The 20,109-nt window shown below is 48.7% G+C and overlaps 1 protein-coding gene across 1 annotated transcript in view; it reads right to left on the bottom strand.

Annotated features, from left to right (window-relative positions):
* The window catches only part of PNPLA7 (patatin like phospholipase domain containing 7), a 107,843-nt gene that overhangs the window by 75,778 nt on the left and 11,956 nt on the right, over positions 1–20,109 (bottom strand). Inside the window, exons 9-15 of the mRNA XM_056860134.1 lie at positions 19,517–19,645; positions 18,710–18,790; positions 15,953–16,097; positions 15,262–15,345; positions 6,908–7,008; positions 4,678–4,836; positions 1,917–1,994 (exon numbers count right to left, since the gene is read on the bottom strand). Of these exons, the coding sequence (XP_056716112.1) occupies positions 1,917–1,994; positions 4,678–4,836; positions 6,908–7,008; positions 15,262–15,345; positions 15,953–16,097; positions 18,710–18,790; positions 19,517–19,645 (777 nt within the window). The remainder of the gene's footprint in view (positions 1–1,916; positions 1,995–4,677; positions 4,837–6,907; positions 7,009–15,261; positions 15,346–15,952; positions 16,098–18,709; positions 18,791–19,516; positions 19,646–20,109) is intronic.

Below are 20,109 nucleotides of genomic sequence, written 5' to 3'. Positions count from 1 at the left end.
GAACTTAAGAGAAACAAATGAGATGTAAAATTAAAACTCAGCAATTAAAACTCACCAAGTATGCCCAAACAGATAAATTTGAAAAAGAGAAAAGAAAAAATGGAGGAGAAAATAAAAAACAAATGCTGCTGTCTTGAAACCTCCATGCTTATCAGACTCAGAGCTCAGTGTGAATTCACTACACTGAAATAAGATCTCCTGAGATATTGACTTGGCTGTTGAATGGTATGGAATGTCCATGGACATTCCAACTTGCCCAAAAATTTCAAAACAATGAAATATACAAGGCTTCTGGACAGACAAAGCTGTGGGTGCTGGTGAGAAGGGTGCAGCACATTGTTAGAGTTACAGAGAGACAGCATATGCACATATGTATGAGTGCTACATGAATGATGCAAAGAAGTGCCTATAGATCATCATCATCTTATTTGCACTGCACCATATCTCCAAGGAGGTCATGCTGCATGCAAGTGGCAGGACCGAAGGGGCGTATGCAGACGGGCCAGTGGGAGAGACCGAAGGAGGAATAACAGACACAGAGAAGGTATTACGTAGACAGTAATAAAATCTGTTTGGGACTCCACCAGGTCATATACATTTAGTAGCAACAGCATGCCAGATGATTACTAGCCTGCAGCAACCAAGCAGCCTCCTGAGTTTCACGAAGGCTGAAGAAAACATTCTGGTCACGCAGCAGTCTTTTGGATATTAGAACTGAGCAGGTAGCGAAACGGGGGGGAAAGCCCCCTGCCTGCCCTTATCATCCCCATACTCTGCTATAGTTTATGAATAACCACATTGTGGTTATTATAGTTTATGAACAAACATTCTCTTCTGCCTGCCCTCAGCTTCCAGTGGCTCTGCACATTCTCACAGACAGTTTTCTCCCTGTTAAGTAAACAAAAACACCAAGGCGGCAAAGCACAGCAAACCACTTCCAGCACAATTGTTCTGGAGTGCAACGCCTCCCGGAGGGAGCATTCCTTCCAGCCATTCGCGTCAAGTATGGGGAGATTAAGTTTGCAACAGATGCCCAACTATTGTTCACAGTGCCCCCTTGAGGGTCTGAAGATGGCTTTCTTCATTACAAGGGCTATTGCCTTTGAATTGCCATTCCTCAGATCTTGCCGCTGTTGTGCCAAGTCACAAAGAGAGGGAATCCCTTCTGCTTTGTGTACCCTGCCTGAATCCATCTAGAAACCGAGATGACCGCCCTCCAACCAAGCAGGCTCCTCCGTCCGCCTATTCAGCCCACAGATGTCCTTAGGAGGGACGCCCAAGTCTGAATTATTTCCTTGATGGTACTATTTCTAATCGAAGGTAGCACAGTCCAAAAGACGCCCTATGTCATTCCATTGTGTGGCTACAGCAGTTCTGAGATGCTGTGCAACTTGGGTTTCTATCCTGCTCTTGCAAGGATAAGCCCACCACCCATATAAATCCTCCATATAAATTTCAGCTGTTGTCACTTAAGGATAAGAGCCAAGATTCTTGGTGTTGCAAGAAGTTCAAGGCAGGCATGGGACAGATGTGTATGGGGTAGGGAAGAAGCTCAACACTGGACACTGACCATAAGGTTGCCCACCCTAGCTCATCTGTAGGTCTTCAAAAAGAGTCCAGCAGGGCTCTTCCTACTATGGCACCAGCTTACTGATGGAGAAGGAGTCCATCTGCAGCAATCAACCATGACAGATAAATGAAACTTCCATATTTAGAGGCAGCATACCTTGGAGTACTACATGGCAAGGTCTAACGGGAGACCCAGCTTTCTCTTATCATGCCTTGCTGGCCACAAGATTCTTGTTATTTTCTTATAACCTTACATAACTTCTAAAAGCAGCTAAAGGGCACTCAAGGTCAGAGAAGGTCAAATCATTGTGCCCTCCTTTGCCCTACAGGGAAGATGAAGCACTCACCTGGTCACCCTGTCTCGACACCACCGTCCCAGCAGTCACCTGATGCAGTGTCACTTTTCCATTCAGATGGGAAGGGTCCTGAGAAAGAAAGACACCATTTCAACAAAAGGCGGTTAATCAATTTCAGCCAAAGGCGGTTAATGAAATGTAGATCCTGGATTAAAGACCCATGTGCTCCATTCATCTCTTTTATATTTAGATGCAACAAAGTTTTCTCGACTAGCATACAGCTGTTCAGGCACAACCCAAGGTGCTTAGTTTTATAACTGGGCTTTTAAGAGATTTTGGATTATAAAGTAATTGAAATAGAAGGGAAAAGCTGAATGCTGTATAAAATTCAAGTCTAGTGGCTCCTTCGAGACCGACAACACTTTCCAGGGTATAAGCTTTTGTGAGTCAAAGCGTACTTGGCGAGCTTTGACTCACAAAAGCTTATACCCTGGAAAATGTTGCTGGTCTCGAAGGTGCTGCTAGACTCAAATTTTGTTCTGCTATTACAGTCTAACACAGCTACCCACCTGAAAATGAATGTTATATGTTCTGCTTTGGCGAGCTCGGGGGCGGGGGGAGAGAATGGGACTCTGCAGGGCACTGACCCCTCACCCCCGACCCATCATGCTCCACCCACTGGCTTCCGAGAGTCCATCAAGCTATGCCCAACCCAATAAATCAAACTACACTGCTGTCTATGTATCCATCTGTCTATTTTTACCCCATTTTCCTCCAAGGAGCTCAGGGCAGTTACCTAGTCCACCCTTCCTCCATTTAATCCACAAAGCTGAGTGCACACATCTAAGTGCCCAAGATCAGTGAGCTCTACATCTGAGTAAGGATTTGAACCCGAGACGGCGCAATCCTAATCAAGACGCTATAGCCGCTATGATAAAAAGAACTCATCTGCAATAAGCAGATCTATGCAGGGGCTGCTTATCATGCATCATGTATTCAAGGTTCCAAAATTCCAGCTTTTCTTTTTTAATCCTTGCATGCACATGTAGCCCTCTAAGATTAGGCAAAGGCACTGATGGATGACAGATGTCCACATGTTTTCCTTCTTGTGGGAAACAATAGCACAGCACCACCTAGGGGCAAGTCTGCAAAGGACAGCTTCCCCTGCTGGGCTAAAGGTATCCATACACAAAAAACAAGCAAGAAGAAAAAGGCTCTCTCAGGACCGCTTGAAGGAAAAACCTGCCGCCTTCTCTGAAAAAGTATCATGGCTGCGGAGACAGACTTATTTTAATCTTGCTTTTAGTTCCAGCATATCATGCTGACATTGAATCCTGACAAGACAAAAGTAATGTTGGTTGGGAAGGCTGAACTCCTGAACAACAAGGGGGCTCCCCACTTTTGATGGGGCCCAGCTGACTCTTGCTGATTTGGTTAAGAGTCTAGGAATGGCACTTGCTCCAGCTTTATTGCGGGAGAAGCAAGCTGATGGAGTTGCAAAAGAGGTATTCTACAAACTCTACTCAGCTCAGAAGACAGCCACTATCTTGACTCTGCTGACCAGGCCATATGGATCTATGACAGGGTGACCTTGATGCTGAACTACTGTAATGCAATGAACATGGGTCTGCCCTTAAAGACAACTTGGAAACTACAGTTGGTACACAATGCCATGGCCCAGATACTATCAGGCACCAAGTGGAAACTGTTCCCCTGTTGTACTGTTCAGTGGATATCTCATCCTGTTGATTGTACTTGACTTACACTATGTAATCCACGTTTAGCCTCAGTAAGAAAAACGGCCTGCTAATAACTAAATAATAAATAATTGTCTTGCTGCCTTAGACAGAGAGGCTTGCATGTTTTTTCTTCTTTCCTCTGTTCTGCATTATTTTGTCTTACTAGGAATCTTTGCTGTTAGATTCAAATGTTATTGTACCTTGTAATCTCACTTACTGATTGCATGATGTTATCATATTTTGTAAGCCTTGTACTGACTGCAAGTTTTTAACATACTTGTCATTTGCCTTGAGTCCCAATGAGAAAGACAGAGTATAAATGAAAATAATAAAATCAAACGGATAAAATATTAAGGTCAACAACTAGATTAAGAGGCTTGTAGAGTATGGCCTACCCCATTTCCCCAAGCCAAATGCCCAGAGGTCCCACTGGAACAGGGATCTCTCCTTCTACACACACTCACCTCTGCACTGGCAACTGAAGAAGCCAACTGGCACACTCCAGATGCCTGGATTTGACCTCAGGCCCCCAAGTCACTAATCCCTAGTTTTATGATTCACTCCAGTCCTCCAGACAATGAGCTGGAGAGTCCACGTTGTCTCTCTTAAGTGGCAGGGCTTCATGCTGGGAGCTTGTGTGGTATAGTGGTTAAGAACGGCAGATTCTAATCTGGAGAACAAGACTAGATTCCCCACTCTTCCACATGAAGCCTGCTGGGTGACCTTGGGCTAGTCACAGTTCTCTCAGAACTTTCTCAACCCCACATCTGTACCTCACAAAGTGCCTGTTATGGGGGGGGGAGGCGATTGTAAGCCACTTCGAGACTCCTTACAGTAGAGAAAAGCAGGGTATAGAAACAAACTCTTCTTCTTAATTAAAGTGGGATAAAAATAATAACCAAGCAGATCGCTACTTAGCAGAGGCCTGGTAAAATTTGTGGTGGGCAGGAAAGGGGGGGCCATGTTTGGCATGCCATGAACTAAAGGGATATGGAGTCTCCAATGCCAGGCCCTGTTTGCCTCAGTCTCCTTTTAAGCCCACACACCCATGCTGGCCCTTCCCAATCACTCACATCCAGCTTCATCAAGGTCAGGAGATCCTTCTTGGCAGCCTCGAAGATGCTATCCACCAGCTTGATGGCACCAGGCTCCTGAGCGACGAGGTTGCCCTCCGAGTAACGGAAGACAGCCGAGGGCATTTCTGTCACAGTCACCGTCTTCTTCAAGATGGACTTTCAAAAGCAGAAACATCAGTGGTTATTTATTCCATGCTGCACAGAGCACACGTATACATTATTCTGTTCTACATTCTTATTTGTCCGAAAGGAAGGGGGATGTCAGACGCTGTGTGATGAGATCCGGGAACACTGCAGGTCCTGGACGGTGGAAACGTCTAGCTCTAGTGTCAGCAACTAATTTTGACTAAAAAGGTGGTAGAGGGCCTTTGGCCTTTTCTAGTTACCAGTTGGCAACAGAGAGCCAGCGTGGTGTAGTGTTTAAAAGCGGCAGGCTCTAATCTGGAGAACCAGGTTTGATTCTCCACTTCTCCACATGAAGCCTGCTCGGTGACGCTGGGCCAGTCACAGTTCTCTCAAAACTCTCCCAGCCCACCTGGAGGCAGGCAATGGCTAACCGCCTCCAAAGTCTCTTGCCTTGAAAAGAAGAAGAGTTGGTTTTTATATGCCGACTTTCTCTACCACTTAAGGGAGACTCAAACCGGCTTACAATCACCTTCCCTTCCCCTCCCCACAACAGACGCCCTGTGAGGTGGGTGGGACAGAGAGCTCTAACAGAGCTGTGACTTGCCCAAGGTCACCCAGCTGGCTTCGTGTGTAGGAGTGGGGAAACCAACCCGGTTCACCAGATTAGCCTCTGCCGCTCGTGTGGAGGAGTGGGGAATAAACCCAGTTCTCCAGATTAGACTCCACCGCTCCAAACCACCACTCTTAACTACTACACCACGTTGGCTCACTACAGGGTTGCCATAAGTCAGCTGTGACTTGACGGCACACGCACACACAGTTGGCAACAGTGTCCTAAGAACCAGCTGAAGTTGGGAGTGTGCTCCAGAGGACTCTGGGTGTGGGGAAGAAAAGTGGCTCAGTGCTCCAGCACCAACTTTGCATGCGGAAGTGCCCAGGTTCAGTCTCTGGCCCTTCCAGTTAGAGGATCTGGGGGACCAGGTAAGACTTTCTCTGCCAGATGGGAAATACACCTCTCTGCCCGAAACCCTGGAGCGCGGGCAATACTGAGGTGAATCAACCAATGGCATAATGCAGCTTCATAGGCTTACCGACCGATTGCACCACAATGATGGTAAACGTGAAAAGTGCAAACAACCATGTAGCAAACTCTGGCACACCTGCCTTTGCATGCCCCACCTCTGCCTCTTCCACAGCCTATACGGGAAGAAGGGGGTGAGCAGTAGTAGCCACCAAAGAAGAGGCCACTGGTTGAAACCATGTCCTAGATAGTTCCAGAATCAAGGCAGTGTTTAAATTAATTTCCTGAACAGAAAATTGCTTCAACCAACTGAAAAGCTCATTAAAGGAGGAAAATAAAAGCTGGTCCAGCACGAAGACGACAGAAACTGACACAACGGAATTAAACCTTCTGTTCAAGCTGTATATTTCATACACAATTAGACTAAGAGACAGCTATTTTTCATCAATCCTTATTAAAATAAGGCCTTCTTTTGGCTTGCTTTTAACTGCTGCAGTTCCATACACCAAGCACGCAGTACCTCAATGGGTGTTTTTTATTGGACCACTGTCTACCAGAGTTATCCCTATATACTGTGTGAGGGGAAGCTTTCTTAACCCTGTTTTGACCACCTCATAACCAAGGCCCTCAAGGAAGTTCACAACAATAAGACACAGGCATGTGATAAAAACAAGTACCGCCCCCAAAAATTAATCGTCAAGCCAACAGCCAAAGCACAAGTCGCCTCTCCTTATATGTTCCTGCAAGTCATCTTCGCTCCTCAGACCAAGGCTTGCTTCTTGTGCCCTCTTGTAAACTGGCAAGGGCAGCTTCTGCCCATCTGTTTTCCTCCTGCAGTGGCCTCCCCCACCCCACTGTGGAACTGCCCAAGCAGACCAGGAAGGCACCCACACAGTTAAAAATTGGGAAGTTAAAGCAAGGCAGAATAATTTAGGTGTGTTTTTAACTGTAATTGGCCAGAAAATTACACATTATTTGGTAGTTGTAACCCAGATTTCTCAGCCATGCACTAAAGCTTGCACAGGACCATGGTTCAGTTCACTCAATCAAACAAAAGCTCCAAGTCCCAGGAAAATCTACCTTGTACGCAGCAGTGCTGGATAGCCCCTCCTCTGAGGAGAAAGACACTCGAGCTCTCTCGTAAGCCATGTCCAGGTCAGCTTTTGCTCCAGTTGAATTTCCTACAAAACAGGAGAATGTAATTTTAGTTTCAAACACTATCAACCTAGGCTTCTATCACATGTCTACCCACCCCGCAAAAGGGCAGACGAGGAGGAGGAGAAGAAGAGTTGGCTTTTATATGCCAACTTTCTCTATCACTTAAGGAAGAATCAAACCGGCTTACAATCACCTTCCCCTCCCCGCAACAGACATCCTGTGAGGTAGGTGGGGCTGAGAGAGTGTGAATAGCCTAAGGCAGGGGTGTCGAACTCATTTGTTAGGAGGGCCGGACATGACATAAATGTTACTTGGCCAGGCCATGTGCAAGTAAATAAATGCCATAAAATGCAATGCCAGATACTGGAGATGCAAACTTTATAAAAGACACAAGCAAGCTTTATAAAAGACACAAGCAAAATCAATGTTACTGTTTTTTACTTAAAAAAACAAGCTTACAGCAATAACATCCTGGGTTCCCAGGCTGCTCTGGCCGGGGAAAGCCCAGAGAGAGAGGACATTTATGCATGGGAGGTTTTGCCTTCTCTAGATGCACATTTTCCCCATCTGAATTCTCAAAACTCTGCATGGGGGCTTATTGTTGAGTGCAGTTCTGACAATCTGGATGGTGAAAAGTGCATCTTGAGAGGGGCAAAACCTCCCATGCATATATAGAGGGGGGGGTCAACGAGGAAGAGAGCGAGGTGGGGGAAAGGATCCTGCTGGGTTCCCGGACTGCTCAGGCCTGGGAAAGACCAGAAGGAAGGGGTGAGGAAAAGATGGGGAGGGAAGGATCCTGCTGGGCTCCCGGGCTGTTGTGACCCGGGCAAGCCTCCCCTTTCAACCGTGCATGAGGCGGGGAGGAGAGGGTGGCTGGGCAGCTCGGCAACTCGTGCGCGCTTGAAAGGGGAGAGGCGGGGAGGGTGACCACACCGGGGCGGCTCGGCCCTCACAGGAGCCGCTAAAGGGGAGGTGGGGTGAGGACAGTGGCCGCGCCGCTCAGCTCTCACTGTAGACGAGAAAGGTGGGGAGGGTGACCACACTGGGCCGCTCGGCCCTTGCTCGCGCTTGAAAGGGGAGGTGGGAAGGAGAGAGTGCCCATGCTGGGCCGCTGGGCCAACACAGGAGCCACGAAAGGGGAGGCAGGGAGGGGAGGGTAACAAGGGGAGGGTAACAACACCGGGCCGCTCGGCCCTTGCGCATGCTTGAAAGAGGAGGCAGGGTGGGGAGGCGCGCCGGGCCGCTCAGTCCTTGCTGCAGCTGAGGCGGGGTGGGTGGGTGGTGCATGGAGCCACTTGGGTCAGAAAGGACTGGAGGGGAGAGTGGGTGCTGGCTGCCTCGGCTTGTGGGCCAGAGAAGAGCCCTCTGGGGGTCGGATTCGGCCCGCGGGCCTCATGTTTGACACCCCTGGCCTAAGGTCACCCAGCTGGCCTCATGTGTAGGAGTGGGGAAACAAATCCAGTTCATCAGATTAGCCCCCGCCACTCATGTGGAGGAGTGGGGAATCAAACCTGGTTCTCCAGATCGGACTCCACTGCCACAAACCACCGTTCTTAACCACTACACCACGCTGCTCTCTGGAGGGACATCGAGTACCAGATGCACTTCATTCAGTTCTAAATCCTTCTACTGGTTTCCTGTTCACTTCTGGACCCAGTACAAACTCCTCATCCTTACCTTTAAAGCCCTTCCTGGCCTTGCCCCCAATCCCTTCTTTCTTCTACCCTGATATACATTTGCTTCTACAGCCTCACCACCTCTTAAATGTCTTCTGCTCTTGTCAGTGGGTCTTCCCTTTCTCCTTTGCTGCTCTTATTTGCTTCATTTGTACCCCCCGTTTCTCCCTGATGGGGACCAAAAGGCAGCTTACATCATTCTCTTCTCCTCCACTTTACCCTCACAATAACCCTGTCAGATAGGTTAGGCTGTGACAGTGTGACTGGCCCAAGATCACCCAGAGAGCTTCCGTGGCACAAGTGGGGATTCAAATCTGGGGTCTCCCAGATATTAGTCCAATGCTCTTAATCACTACACTGGCTCTCTTATGCCTGGAACTGCCTACCAGGTCACCTGAATGATGCCACCTCCCTCATTTCCTTCGGCTCCCTCCTCAAAAATCGCCAGCTCTATAAAACCTTTGACACAATTCCTTAATTCCCTCTGCCCTACTAAAGCTAAGCCTAAGCTTATGTAACAGGAATGAACGGAGCCTTGTTTACTCACTGTGAAGGCGCCTTCTGTTCTGGGTTGAAGGTCATCTTGAACACTTGGGGGTATTACTATCACGTGCCCAGGGAGGCAGGACCAAAAAGGATTTTCTCATCCACTTCCTGTCCCCTGGGCGGGAGATCCAGTTTTCGGACTCGCCGAGCTAAGGAGACAGTTAGGTGCAGAAGCCATCCATGTGACCCAAACACCATATATAGAAAATAACACACGAACTCCAATAACATTAAACGTCAACATATAACATATATACAATTCGAACACGGTAAGATGGCGGACACCAGGTATACCCTGTAAAAAAGTCCCAGAACTGGAGGTACACAACCTCCGAGACCTTGTCAAACAGTCTGTCCTAAGTCTTGGCCATGCATATAATTGATGATCCTATGATACATGGGCGGGCAAGATGACCTTCAACCCAGAACAGAAGGAGCCTTCACGGTGAGTAAACAAGGCTCCGTTCTCGTTCTGGTTGAAGGTCATCTTGAACACTCGCGGGATATCCAAGAGCTGACTGTATGGGCGGGAAATAAGATCACTCCAAGACATGATGCAGAACCCTTCTGCCAAAGGCTGCTTCAGTAGAGACCATGGTATCGATCTTGTAATGTCTTATAAAAGTACTAGCGGACGACCATGTGGCCGCCCTGCATATCTCATCCAATGAAGCCTGTTGATCAAAGGCAGCAGAGGTGGCCGCACTGCGCACCGAGTGTGCGGTGATGCCGGAAGGCATGGGAATCTTGCTGGCCTTATATGCCTCAATAATGCACTGCTTAACCACACTGCTGATGGCGGCGTTGGACATCTTTTGCCCTTTAGATGGGCTAGTCAGAGAAATGAATAAGTCATCTGAACGCCTAATAGATTGCGTGCAACTAAGGTAAGTTTTGAGAAGACATCTTAAATCTAAATGATGCCATTCTTTTTCTTTGGGACGGACCGGATTCGGGCAGAATGAAGGTAAGTGAATTTCTTGTGATCGGTGAAAAGTAGTGTTCACCTTAGGGACGAAGATGGGGTCCGGTCTGAGGACCACCTTATCCTTGTGAAACACACAAAGTCCCTCGCGTGCAGACAAGGCCCTAAGCTCGGAGACTCGCCGAGCTGATGTCACTGCCGTGAGGAAGATGGTTTTCATCCTCAGCATCCGTAATGGAATATCCCTAATGGGCTCAAACGTGGGTCACATCAATGTCGAAAGGACTACATTGAGGCGCCACGTTGGAAAACGGTGAACCACTGGAGGCTTGGTTTGGGCAACTCCTTTTAGAAACATTACGACGTGAGGATGCCTGGAAAGAGGGAGTGCCTCAGCGCAGGGGAGCACGGTGGATAAAGCTGCCACCTGTCTGCGTAACGTAGAGGCTTTGAGACCCTGATCAACTCCATCCAGAAGAAACTCCAGTATCTTGGAGATCCCCGGGGACAGAGGGTCAACTTGTTTACGTCTACACCATAACACAAAGGCCCTCCAGGAAGTGTTGTAAATCCTCCTAGTGGAGGGTTTCCTTGCCTCTAACATGGTTCCAACCACCCCTGTGCTATATCCTTCCTCTAGGAGGGACATCCTTTCAATTTCCAGGCGGTTAAGTGAAGCCATGCAGGGTCTGGGTGGATTAACGGACCCTGATGAAGAAGATCTGGGACACATGGGAGTTCCCATGGCTCCTGAACAGATAGCTCCCTCAGGCTGGGAAGCTAAGGTCTCCTCGGCCATAGGGGCGCAATGAGGATGCCAGTCGCCCCCTCCTTTCTGATCTTTCTTATCGCTCTGGGGAGTATGGGAATAGGAGGAAAGGCAAACAACAGCTCCTTTGGCCAAGGGGCCAGAAGGGCATCCATGTCCTCCACTTCCTGATGAGCGTAGTGTGTGATGAACCTCGGGAGAAGGTGGTTGCTCCCTGAAGCAAACAGATCTACCTTGGGTTGTCCGAATCTCTCCACAATCCGGTCAAAGACCGACCTGTTTAGGGACCATTCCCCTTTGTCTAGGGCAGGGGTGGGGAACGTCAGGCCCGGGGGCAGTTTAAGGCCCATGAAATCATTTGGTCTGGCCCTTCGTGGGTCCTGGCAGATCTCTAGCTCAGAAGGATCTAAGACTGGAATAACCTCTATTCAAGGCAGATGTGAGTTTGTTTTGCTGAGAAAAGGAACCTCCCCCCCCCCCTTGCAGAAGAGTCATTAGCTATGGAGCTGCTAGGACTGGGAAGGGGGGTGCCTGGCTGGTGCAACAGACCATCCTGTGCCACCAGGTGGGCGAGTGCGCCACCATTTGGATGTCTGCCTGCCTGCTTGCCCGTGCTGGGGGGGCGGGTCATCTGGGCAGCTGCCTGCTTGGGGCTTGGTCGGCTAATTTTTAAGTTGACAGTTTTGTATGTCCCGCGAATGATGCTATAAATATCCAAATGGCCCTTGGAGGAAAAAAGGTTCCCCACCCCTGGTCTAGGGTCTGCCGACTCAGCCAATCGGCTTGAAGATTGAGGACCCCTCTGATGTGTTCTGCTGAAAGAGACAGAAGATTTATTTCTGACCAGGAGAGAATGATCTCCGCTTCCTGATGTAGGCTGGAAGACTTCGACCCCCCCCTGCTTGTTGAGATATGCTTTCGTAAACACATTGTCCGTGCGGACTAGTATGTGTCTGCGACGTATGATGGTTTTGAAGCGTAACAGGGCCAATCTGATTGCTCTTAGTTCTAGCACATTTATGTGCATTTTTCTTTCTTTTGGTGACCACCAGCCCTGAGCCATTTGACCCTGGCAGCCATTTGACCCCTCTAGGCTGGCGTCCGTGTAAATTTGAATCTGGTCCTCTATAACAAAATTCATTCCCTTGTTGAGGTTGTGGTTCTGGCACCACCAAAGGAGGGACTATCGGAATTTTAAGGGAAGGAATATGGTCTTGTCCCTGCTCAGGGTGATGAGGTTCTGATAGGGTTGCAAAATCCCCTGAAGGGGCCTTGAATGAAATCTGGCCCATGGCACTGAGCTGAGGCAGGCCACCATCTTTCCCAGTAGGCTGGAAAGGAACAAGATCCTGCCGTGGCTGGAACTGATTACAGTCCGAGTCATTGACTGAATTTTGGAAATTTTTTCCTGGGGAAGACAAATCAGATTCTTGTGAGTATCTATAATGACTCCCAGATGCTCTAGTCTCTGGGTAGGGGCCAGCTGACTCTTCTCTAAGTTGACGAGAAAGCCGTGGTCTGTGAGTGTCTGAACAACCTTGGACATGTGTGTCAAGGATTCCTCCTTGGATTTGGCACAAATTAAAATGTCATCCAGATAAGGAAAAATCGTTACCCCTTCTGTCGAAGCAGCGCCACCAGTACTTTGCTGAAGACGCGGGGAGCAGAAGCCAGACCGAAGGGGAGGGCTCTGAACTGGTAATGTTTCTTGGCATAACAAAATCTGAGGAACCTCCTGTGAGAGGGATGTATGAAAGTATGCCTCCTTCAGATCCAATGATGTTAGAAATTGATCCACCTGAAGAGCCTCCATAATAGACTGGAGGGTCTCCATGCGGAATTTCCTGTACCTGACCCTTTTGTTGAGGTGTTTTAGGTCCAAGATAGTTCTCCAGTCCCCATTTTTCTTTGGCACAGTAAAGAAAATGGAATATACCCCTTTGCCAATTTCGGGGTGGGAGACTGGCTCTATTGCCATAACGCATCTGCTGCAAATTCAAGCATCTAGTGTTCGCTGTTGTTTGTCCCTGCGAAGAGACTTTGGTGAATTTACGAATTTGTCTTTGGGGAGGGTTGTGAACTCTATGAGATAACCTGTGGAAATCACCTGGTGGACCCACACGTCCGTATAAGCTCTTTCCCACCTGTGGTGGAATTGCAGGAGTCTCTCCCCCGCCCCCACTGGCTGAGACTTGACGTCACTTCTTTGGGTTCTTGGAGAACTTGTCTCCCTTGTTGTTGGAGAATTGTTAGGTTTGTCCCTGGGAGGGACGAAAAATCTATTTCCCCCTCTCCGAAAGGAACCCCTATTATTGTTCCAGGAGCCCCTACACTGTTCTGGCCTGAAGGGTGCTAAGGCATGAGAGGACCTAAAATTGGGAAAGGAGGAAGCTTGTCTCCCCTCCTTCTTGTAGGATTTTGGGAGGACCTTCTTTTTATCTTTGTTTTCTATGAGGATCTTCTCAAGTCTTTCCCCGAAAAGCTTGCCCCCAGTATAAGGGTATGACATGGTTAAGGTCTTTGTTTTGATCTTGTTTTGCCAAGGACGAATCCAAAGGGCCCTCCTAATGGCTATGTTGGAAGCTGTGGCTCGAGCTGCAAAAGATATGGCATCAAGTGATGCATCTGCCATGAAGGCAGAGGCCTTGAGCATCCTATTAAGACCCTCTATGACCTTACGGTTTTCTCCGTCATATAGCTGTGAGATTTTCCTGAGCCATACAATAGATGCTCTGGCCATTATAGAGGTTGCTGCTGAAGCCTGGATGGCCAAGGCGGAGGCCTCGTGGACCTTTTTGGAGAGAATCTCTGTTTTCCTGTCCAGCGGGTCCCTAATTGATCCCATCCCATCCTCAGATGGGAGGTTCGGGAAATGGACCGCCGCCACCTGGGCGTCAATTAAAGGGAGTTGAAAGAGAGACATGGCCTGAGGGACCATGGTGTACAACTTCCTTGTGTTGGCAGAGAATTGTCTATTGGCCAGGGGCTTGTCAAATTCAGCCTGAACCTGATTTTCGAAAAATTCTGGGAAGGGATCTCCCGAACCAGAGGTTTAGTACTTGGAAAGAACTCTGTAGCGCCCTTTTTTCTAGATTTAGGAACCGCATCGGCTGCGGGGGTTGGATCCTCATTGAGGTCAAGAGCCAGCAGGGCCTTACTTAATAGCCCCTAAAAATCCTCTGCTGAAAATAAGTGAGGATGTTGTTCTTCCAGCAGAACTGGATTGTCCTCGTCGGAATCGAATTCCCCTTCCTCTCTACCTTCCGTTTCAGAATTTACTGAAGAGGTATCCTCCAGAGACTGAATGGCCTGAGGAGCGAGCGGTGCTTTAAGTGCCCCTTTAGTGTGCCATTGTGGGTTAGCTTGAGCCTCCTGACCCTGTTGTGGGCATTGGGGGTTTTTAGGTATAGGATTAGAATCCGTGCCCTGAATGATTGGGGTTAAGGAGTCCTTAAGGACCATCATCATTTGGGCTTGCCTGTCTAAGACTCCATTAAACAACTCTACCATTTCCCGCCTAGTGAGAGGCGCCTCAGACTCTGAAACCAATACATTACCCCCCAGTAGAGGTTCTAGCACAGCAGGAGAGCTTTCCAGGGAGGCGTCCCCTGTCGGAAAAACCGCAGCACGCCTCTCCCCGCGTTTTGCACCATTTTGGGACGGTTCGGCCGAACGCGTCTTTTTTGGCGCTGAGGGACCGTCCGCGCCTTGAGAAATGGTGTCGGGGTTGCGCCTGACAGAATGTTCTCTTTGCAACCCGCCCTGTCGAAGCGATGAGGGCTGGGTCATGGTCCTCCTCAGAGAAGAGGTCCGAATTGGAGTCCCTTTTAGCGTCCGCCATCTTGCCCCGCGGGCGAAGTTGGGAACGACAGAAAACACAAGGTGAGGGGGAAAACAGCGGGAAGGAGGGAGGGCTTGCGGCTAAAGCCGAGGAGTGAGGTAACAAGAGGAAGGCGACTCACTCAGTTAAACAGAGGTAAAAAACAAACGAACAGGACACCAATAGGCTAACAAACAACTAGTTCAAAGTCGGAGTTCGCGAACAAAGCTGCCACCCTGATCAAGGCAGGACAGAAACTGGATCTCCCGCCCAGGGGACAGGAAGTGGATAAAAAAATCCTTTTTGGTCCTGCCTCCCTGGGCACGTGATGGTCATCTTGAACATTCGCGGGTATTACTTTCACCCAGAACGAGAATGGAGGAATTCTCTCCACTTTCATTTCCTTCCTTAGGGCAATTTTATATTGTAAGCTCCTCAGGGCAGGGAGCTTTCTTCTAGAACTCTGTTAAAAGGCACCAGGCATTTCTGAACAAGAGTCCTTCCCCTACCCCATTGTCCCCCCTCCAAGCTCCTGCTCACCAGCACTGTCAACAGATCCAGAGGGAGACATCAGAGACAAGCCCCTTCTGAGGGTACTCTCAGACCCAGGAGCCTTTCCAGTATCTGTGATTCAGAACATAAAAACACAATGACCAGACCAAGATTCCCAAGAACATGGTGTTTTTCCAACACAAAGGGGATGCACAAGACAAAAGAGGTCTTCGTTGTTACTTGGGGTGGGGGGGTTAACAAAAGGTTCCATGGCAGTCTTTTCCATACATGGGATTTAGTTAAGCAAATCCTGCTCAAGTCACAACAGTAGAATTCCCATTCCATACAATGTTCTCAGCAAGAACCCAAGCCAATTACTGAGCCCAAGGTATCAGGTCTTTGTCTCACTAGAGAGACAGCCCAGCTCTGAGGTAGGAGACAGCTGTGCATTCCCATGGTCATGGCTCAGCCAAGCAGCCAGGTTATCACAAGATCAAAAAGATGTGCTGACCTTGCCAGCAAGATGTGAGCCCCCAGTCAGCAAGGCATGCTTGGCTTTTCATGTGCCCAAGAGGAATTGCCACAGCCCATACTGCACTATGGCATCTGCATGGACACAACTGCTCCATATGGGCTTGAAGCAGGTGTACCAAATACCTCTAGGCAAATGGCAAAGAGTCTTCAGACTCAAAGCCTGGGCCGTGCCACTCAGAGCAACTTCTAAGAAGAGAATACTTACCAGTCTCCAAGGAATCCCCGTGTTTCTCAAGCCTCTCTGCCCGCTCCTCCTCTGATAGGTTAGACAGCTGCCTTTTCACGGCTTTGTTGGTATTTCCACCAAAGGTTACGCTTGCGACTGACACCAGCGGGATGGCCTGGTTCTCCTGGCAGGGCATGGCATGAAAAGAGATGCAAGTGAGGCATAGGAAGTGCAATTAAGATCAGAAATCATTGCATCTGGATGGATGGTGCTTTGTGTCCCTTCTGTGGCTCTAACTCCAAACCATAAGCCAAAACTCAAACTACAAGCCTCCCCTAACGCCAGACAAACATGCCATGCTTTACAGTGTGTGTGCAGAGCGGAATGGCATACTGGGCACAGATCAGACCCCAAATTACACAGGGATGGAAGAACACTAGAAATTAATCTGAGCTGTCAGCCATGAATGGGGAGGAATAATTTTTTCCTCCAATGAGGCCAGGGCAGTACATAGGGGCTATGCCATTTCATTCTCACAACAGCCCCATGAAGTAGGTTAGGCTGCAAAAAGACTGGACCGTAGTAACCAAGTGAGCTTCACAGCTAAGCAGAGATTTACCCAAGTTATCTTATTTTGTTTTATTTAGAAAACGTGTGTGTCGTCTCTCCAGAGAACCTGCTCAAAGTGGCTTACACGGTATAACATGATAAAATAAAACAGCATAGTATCATCAAAAGTTAGCAATTAAAGATAGCATTAACAAAACTCAGCTAGACTATTAACAAAACTCAGCTAGACCATTAAAAAGTAAAGGTAAAGGTCCCCTGTGCAAGCACTGGGTCATTCCTGACCCATGGGGTGATGTCAGGTCCCGACGTTTACTAGGCAGACTTTGTTTACGGGGTGGTTTGCCAGCGCCTTCCCCAGTCATCTTCCCTTTACCCCCAGCAAGCTGGGTACTAATTTGACCGACCTCGGAAGGATGGAAGGCTGAGTCAACCTTGTGCCGGCTACCTGAAACCAACTTCCGTCGGGACTGAACTCAAGTTATGAGCAGAGTTTGGACTGCAGTACTGCAGCTTACCACTCTGCGCCACAGGGCTCTTACCTAGACCATTAACACATCATAAAATACTTAGCAGCTTTAAATGAGTCTCAAACAGTTCCAGGTTAGAAACAGACTGTAAAATGATATTAAAAGGTCTCGGCCCTTTACATTAAAAGACTAGGTCAGGGGTCTCAAAACTGCGGCTCCAGAGCCGCATGCGGCTCTTTGGCCCGTTGAGTGCGGCTCTCCGAACTTGGTTCGAAGCCCCTGCTCTTACGCCCACTCACGCCAGCAGCCGGGCTGTGGAGCCGGTGCGCCTGAGAGAGAGAGAAAGCGGGTGAGCGGGCTCGCTGTCTCTCCCCCCAATTACCACCGTGGAGAATGGCCGGGTCCCCCTTTCCCTTGTCCTCAATGGTTGGGAGGCTAAAGCCTCCCCTCCCCTCTAGCCACGTGATTGCTGGGTGGGCGGCTCAGCGGTTCCTGCCCCCCCGCCTATCAGCTGTTGGGCGGGGCGGGCTTCCTTTGGTAGACCTGGCCTCCCGCTGAATCCCATTGGGAGGCCATGTCTACCCACTGGCTTTCTTGGCGGTAGACCTGGACTCCGAGGAGGGGGAAAAGTCCCCCTTCAGAGGCCAGCTCTACCAATTGGCTTCTAAGGGCCTCAGGAGGCCAGGTCTACTGCCAAGACAGCCAATGGGTCGACCTGGCCTCCCAATGGGACTCAGCCAGAGGCCAGGTCTACCAATAGGTTTTTATGGTGGTAGACCAGGCCTCCAGACGAGGACTCCGGACGGGGAGGGGGAAATGGCAGGGACTTACAATTAAATTTTTATCAATAAATATGATCACTATTAAGTATGATATCAAGTTTTATTCAGTGTACCTATAGTTTAATTAAGACTTAAAACTTTAATTAAAGTTTATTAAGTTAATAAACAGTGTACCTACCTATATAGTTTAAGTTTAAGAAATTTGGCTCTCAAAAGAAATCTCAATCATTGTACTGTTGATATTTGGCTCTTTTGACTAATGAGTTTGCCGACCCCTGGACTAGGTAAAAGAGTAATTTTGACCTGGCACCCAAAAGGCAGTAAAAGCATCAAGCAAACCTCAAGGGGAAAGGTATTCCCACAGGCAAGGAGGGAAAAAAACCCCTTCTGCAGGCGGGTGGCTAAGAGAGCAAGGTTTGTGAGATCTTAACAAATGGGCTGGACAGTACAGGAGGAGGTGGTCCTTCAAGGGCCCTGGCCCCCCAGCCATTTAAGGCCTTAGGTAAGAACCAGCGCTCTGAATTGTGCCTGTATACAGATGGGCAGACAGTGCAGGTCTTCGAGCCCAGGGGTGATACTATCAGTCTACATCTGCTCTTAAGAGCTGCTCAGTAGAGTGTGGGTGGGTTCGAGATGTGCTTAATCTGTTTTAAGAGTGATGGACTTTATAGTAGAGTACATTCTTTGCATGTGGAAGGTCCCAGGTTCGATCTCTGGCATCTCAGTTAAAAGATCTCAGTTGCTGGAAAACAAGTTTCTCTGCCACAGACCATGAAGAGCCGGTGCCAGTAAGAGCAGGTAATATTGAGGTAGGTGGATCAATGGTTTAACTCAGGTATAAGGCAGCTTCAAACACTCATGTGAGGCTAATACCAACACATCCCACTAGCTCTCTGTAAGCAAGAATGAGGACCATTGGATTTTTAATCAGATCTCTCTAAAGTAGCCCTCAGGGACATCAACTGTGTTATACTTACGGAGTTGAAGAGTTCAGTGGTCAAACCAAGGTAGTTGTGCAAGGCAAGGAAGGTTACTCTTTGGAGCCTCACCATGATGATCTAAGAGCAGAGGAACAAAACCAGGCAAGAAAACTAGTTATGGTTGCTCCCAAGAGGGGCCTGCTTATTGGGGCTTAAAGTTTGCTCAAGGATGGAGGAACCAGAATGAAGTACAACAGATATCCTCATCCTTCAACAGAGAAAGAGGATAGACAATCACCTTTACCAGGTGGGGTTATTCTGGAGCTGATGTTCCAAAGATCTCCCCCACCCCCATTATTACAAGAAAGGGACTGAAAGGCCATCAATTCTAGTCCAGCCAAACATAACATGGTACCAAAGGGGGGAAATACAAAAATAAAGCACAGAGTTCACTGGGATACGCTCTCATATAAACCCCATTAAATGAGGAAGGGCACATTCAGTCCCCAGCATCTGTCAAACAGCAGTGCTGGGAAACAGTCTTTGCACAAGACACTGGAGAGCAGCAGCTACTCAAGAGTAAGTATTGAGCTAGATGAAGCAAGGGCCTGACCCAGCACAAGGCAGCTTCATAGATTCACAGGAAGAGGAGCTGCACAAGAGCGCATAGGGCTTGTACAGAAGACAGCTTAATGGATTGCACTACATAGGCTGGATACATCTATGCACTACATAGGCTGGATACATAGGCTGCAATCCATTAAGCTGCCTTAATGGATTGGTACAACCATTTTCATAGCCACTCAGTCAAGCTAAAAAAACTGTTCTCTCAGACACTCCACTACAGAACCACATTAGCCTCACCTGCACGACCCTCACGAGGGTCTCGGGGTACTTCTGGAAGACGTCGTGAAACGCGTTAGCTGGAAGCCGCAGGATGGTGGAAGGCATTGCTGCCCGAGCAGAAACGGTCTTGTACGGGGCAGGGTGACCCTGCAAGAGAATGGAGAAAACACACTCAGGTCTCCCCCCATTACTTGCAGCGGTTCATGCGCCTTTTCCCCCATAGCAGTTCCTTCGTTCTTTCCTCCTGGGGCTGCCATGCAGAGAGATGTGGCTTTGGCCAAAAGCAGCATTTATGCGCCGGGAAAGCAACACCATTCTAAGGGACGCCTCCAGCAGTTAAGGAAGACAGGGGCCAAGGTGCTAATGTGTCGTCCCATGGGGCAGCATCAACTAACACAGTACCATCAGAGTAGTGATTATCCCATCGCATGCTGCAAGAGGGGCTGAAACTTGTTGGGTGCCTCCTCCATTCTTTGCCTCACTGATCCACCCCTCTTTGGCAATACTGGGTCATAACATCACCCCGAGGAAGAAAGGACATGCCAGAATTTCCTGAGGCAGCTTATGCTAAAGCTGACAGAAGCAGGGGAATCTCAGGCGTATCCCCCACA

The sequence above is a fragment of the Euleptes europaea genome, chromosome 14 (genome assembly GCF_029931775.1).
Source record: "Euleptes europaea isolate rEulEur1 chromosome 14, rEulEur1.hap1, whole genome shotgun sequence".
In the NCBI taxonomy this organism is placed as follows: Eukaryota; Metazoa; Chordata; class Lepidosauria; order Squamata; family Sphaerodactylidae; genus Euleptes; species Euleptes europaea.
Note: the sequence above shows the minus strand (reverse complement) of the source record. Positions and strands in the feature narration are given on the sequence as shown.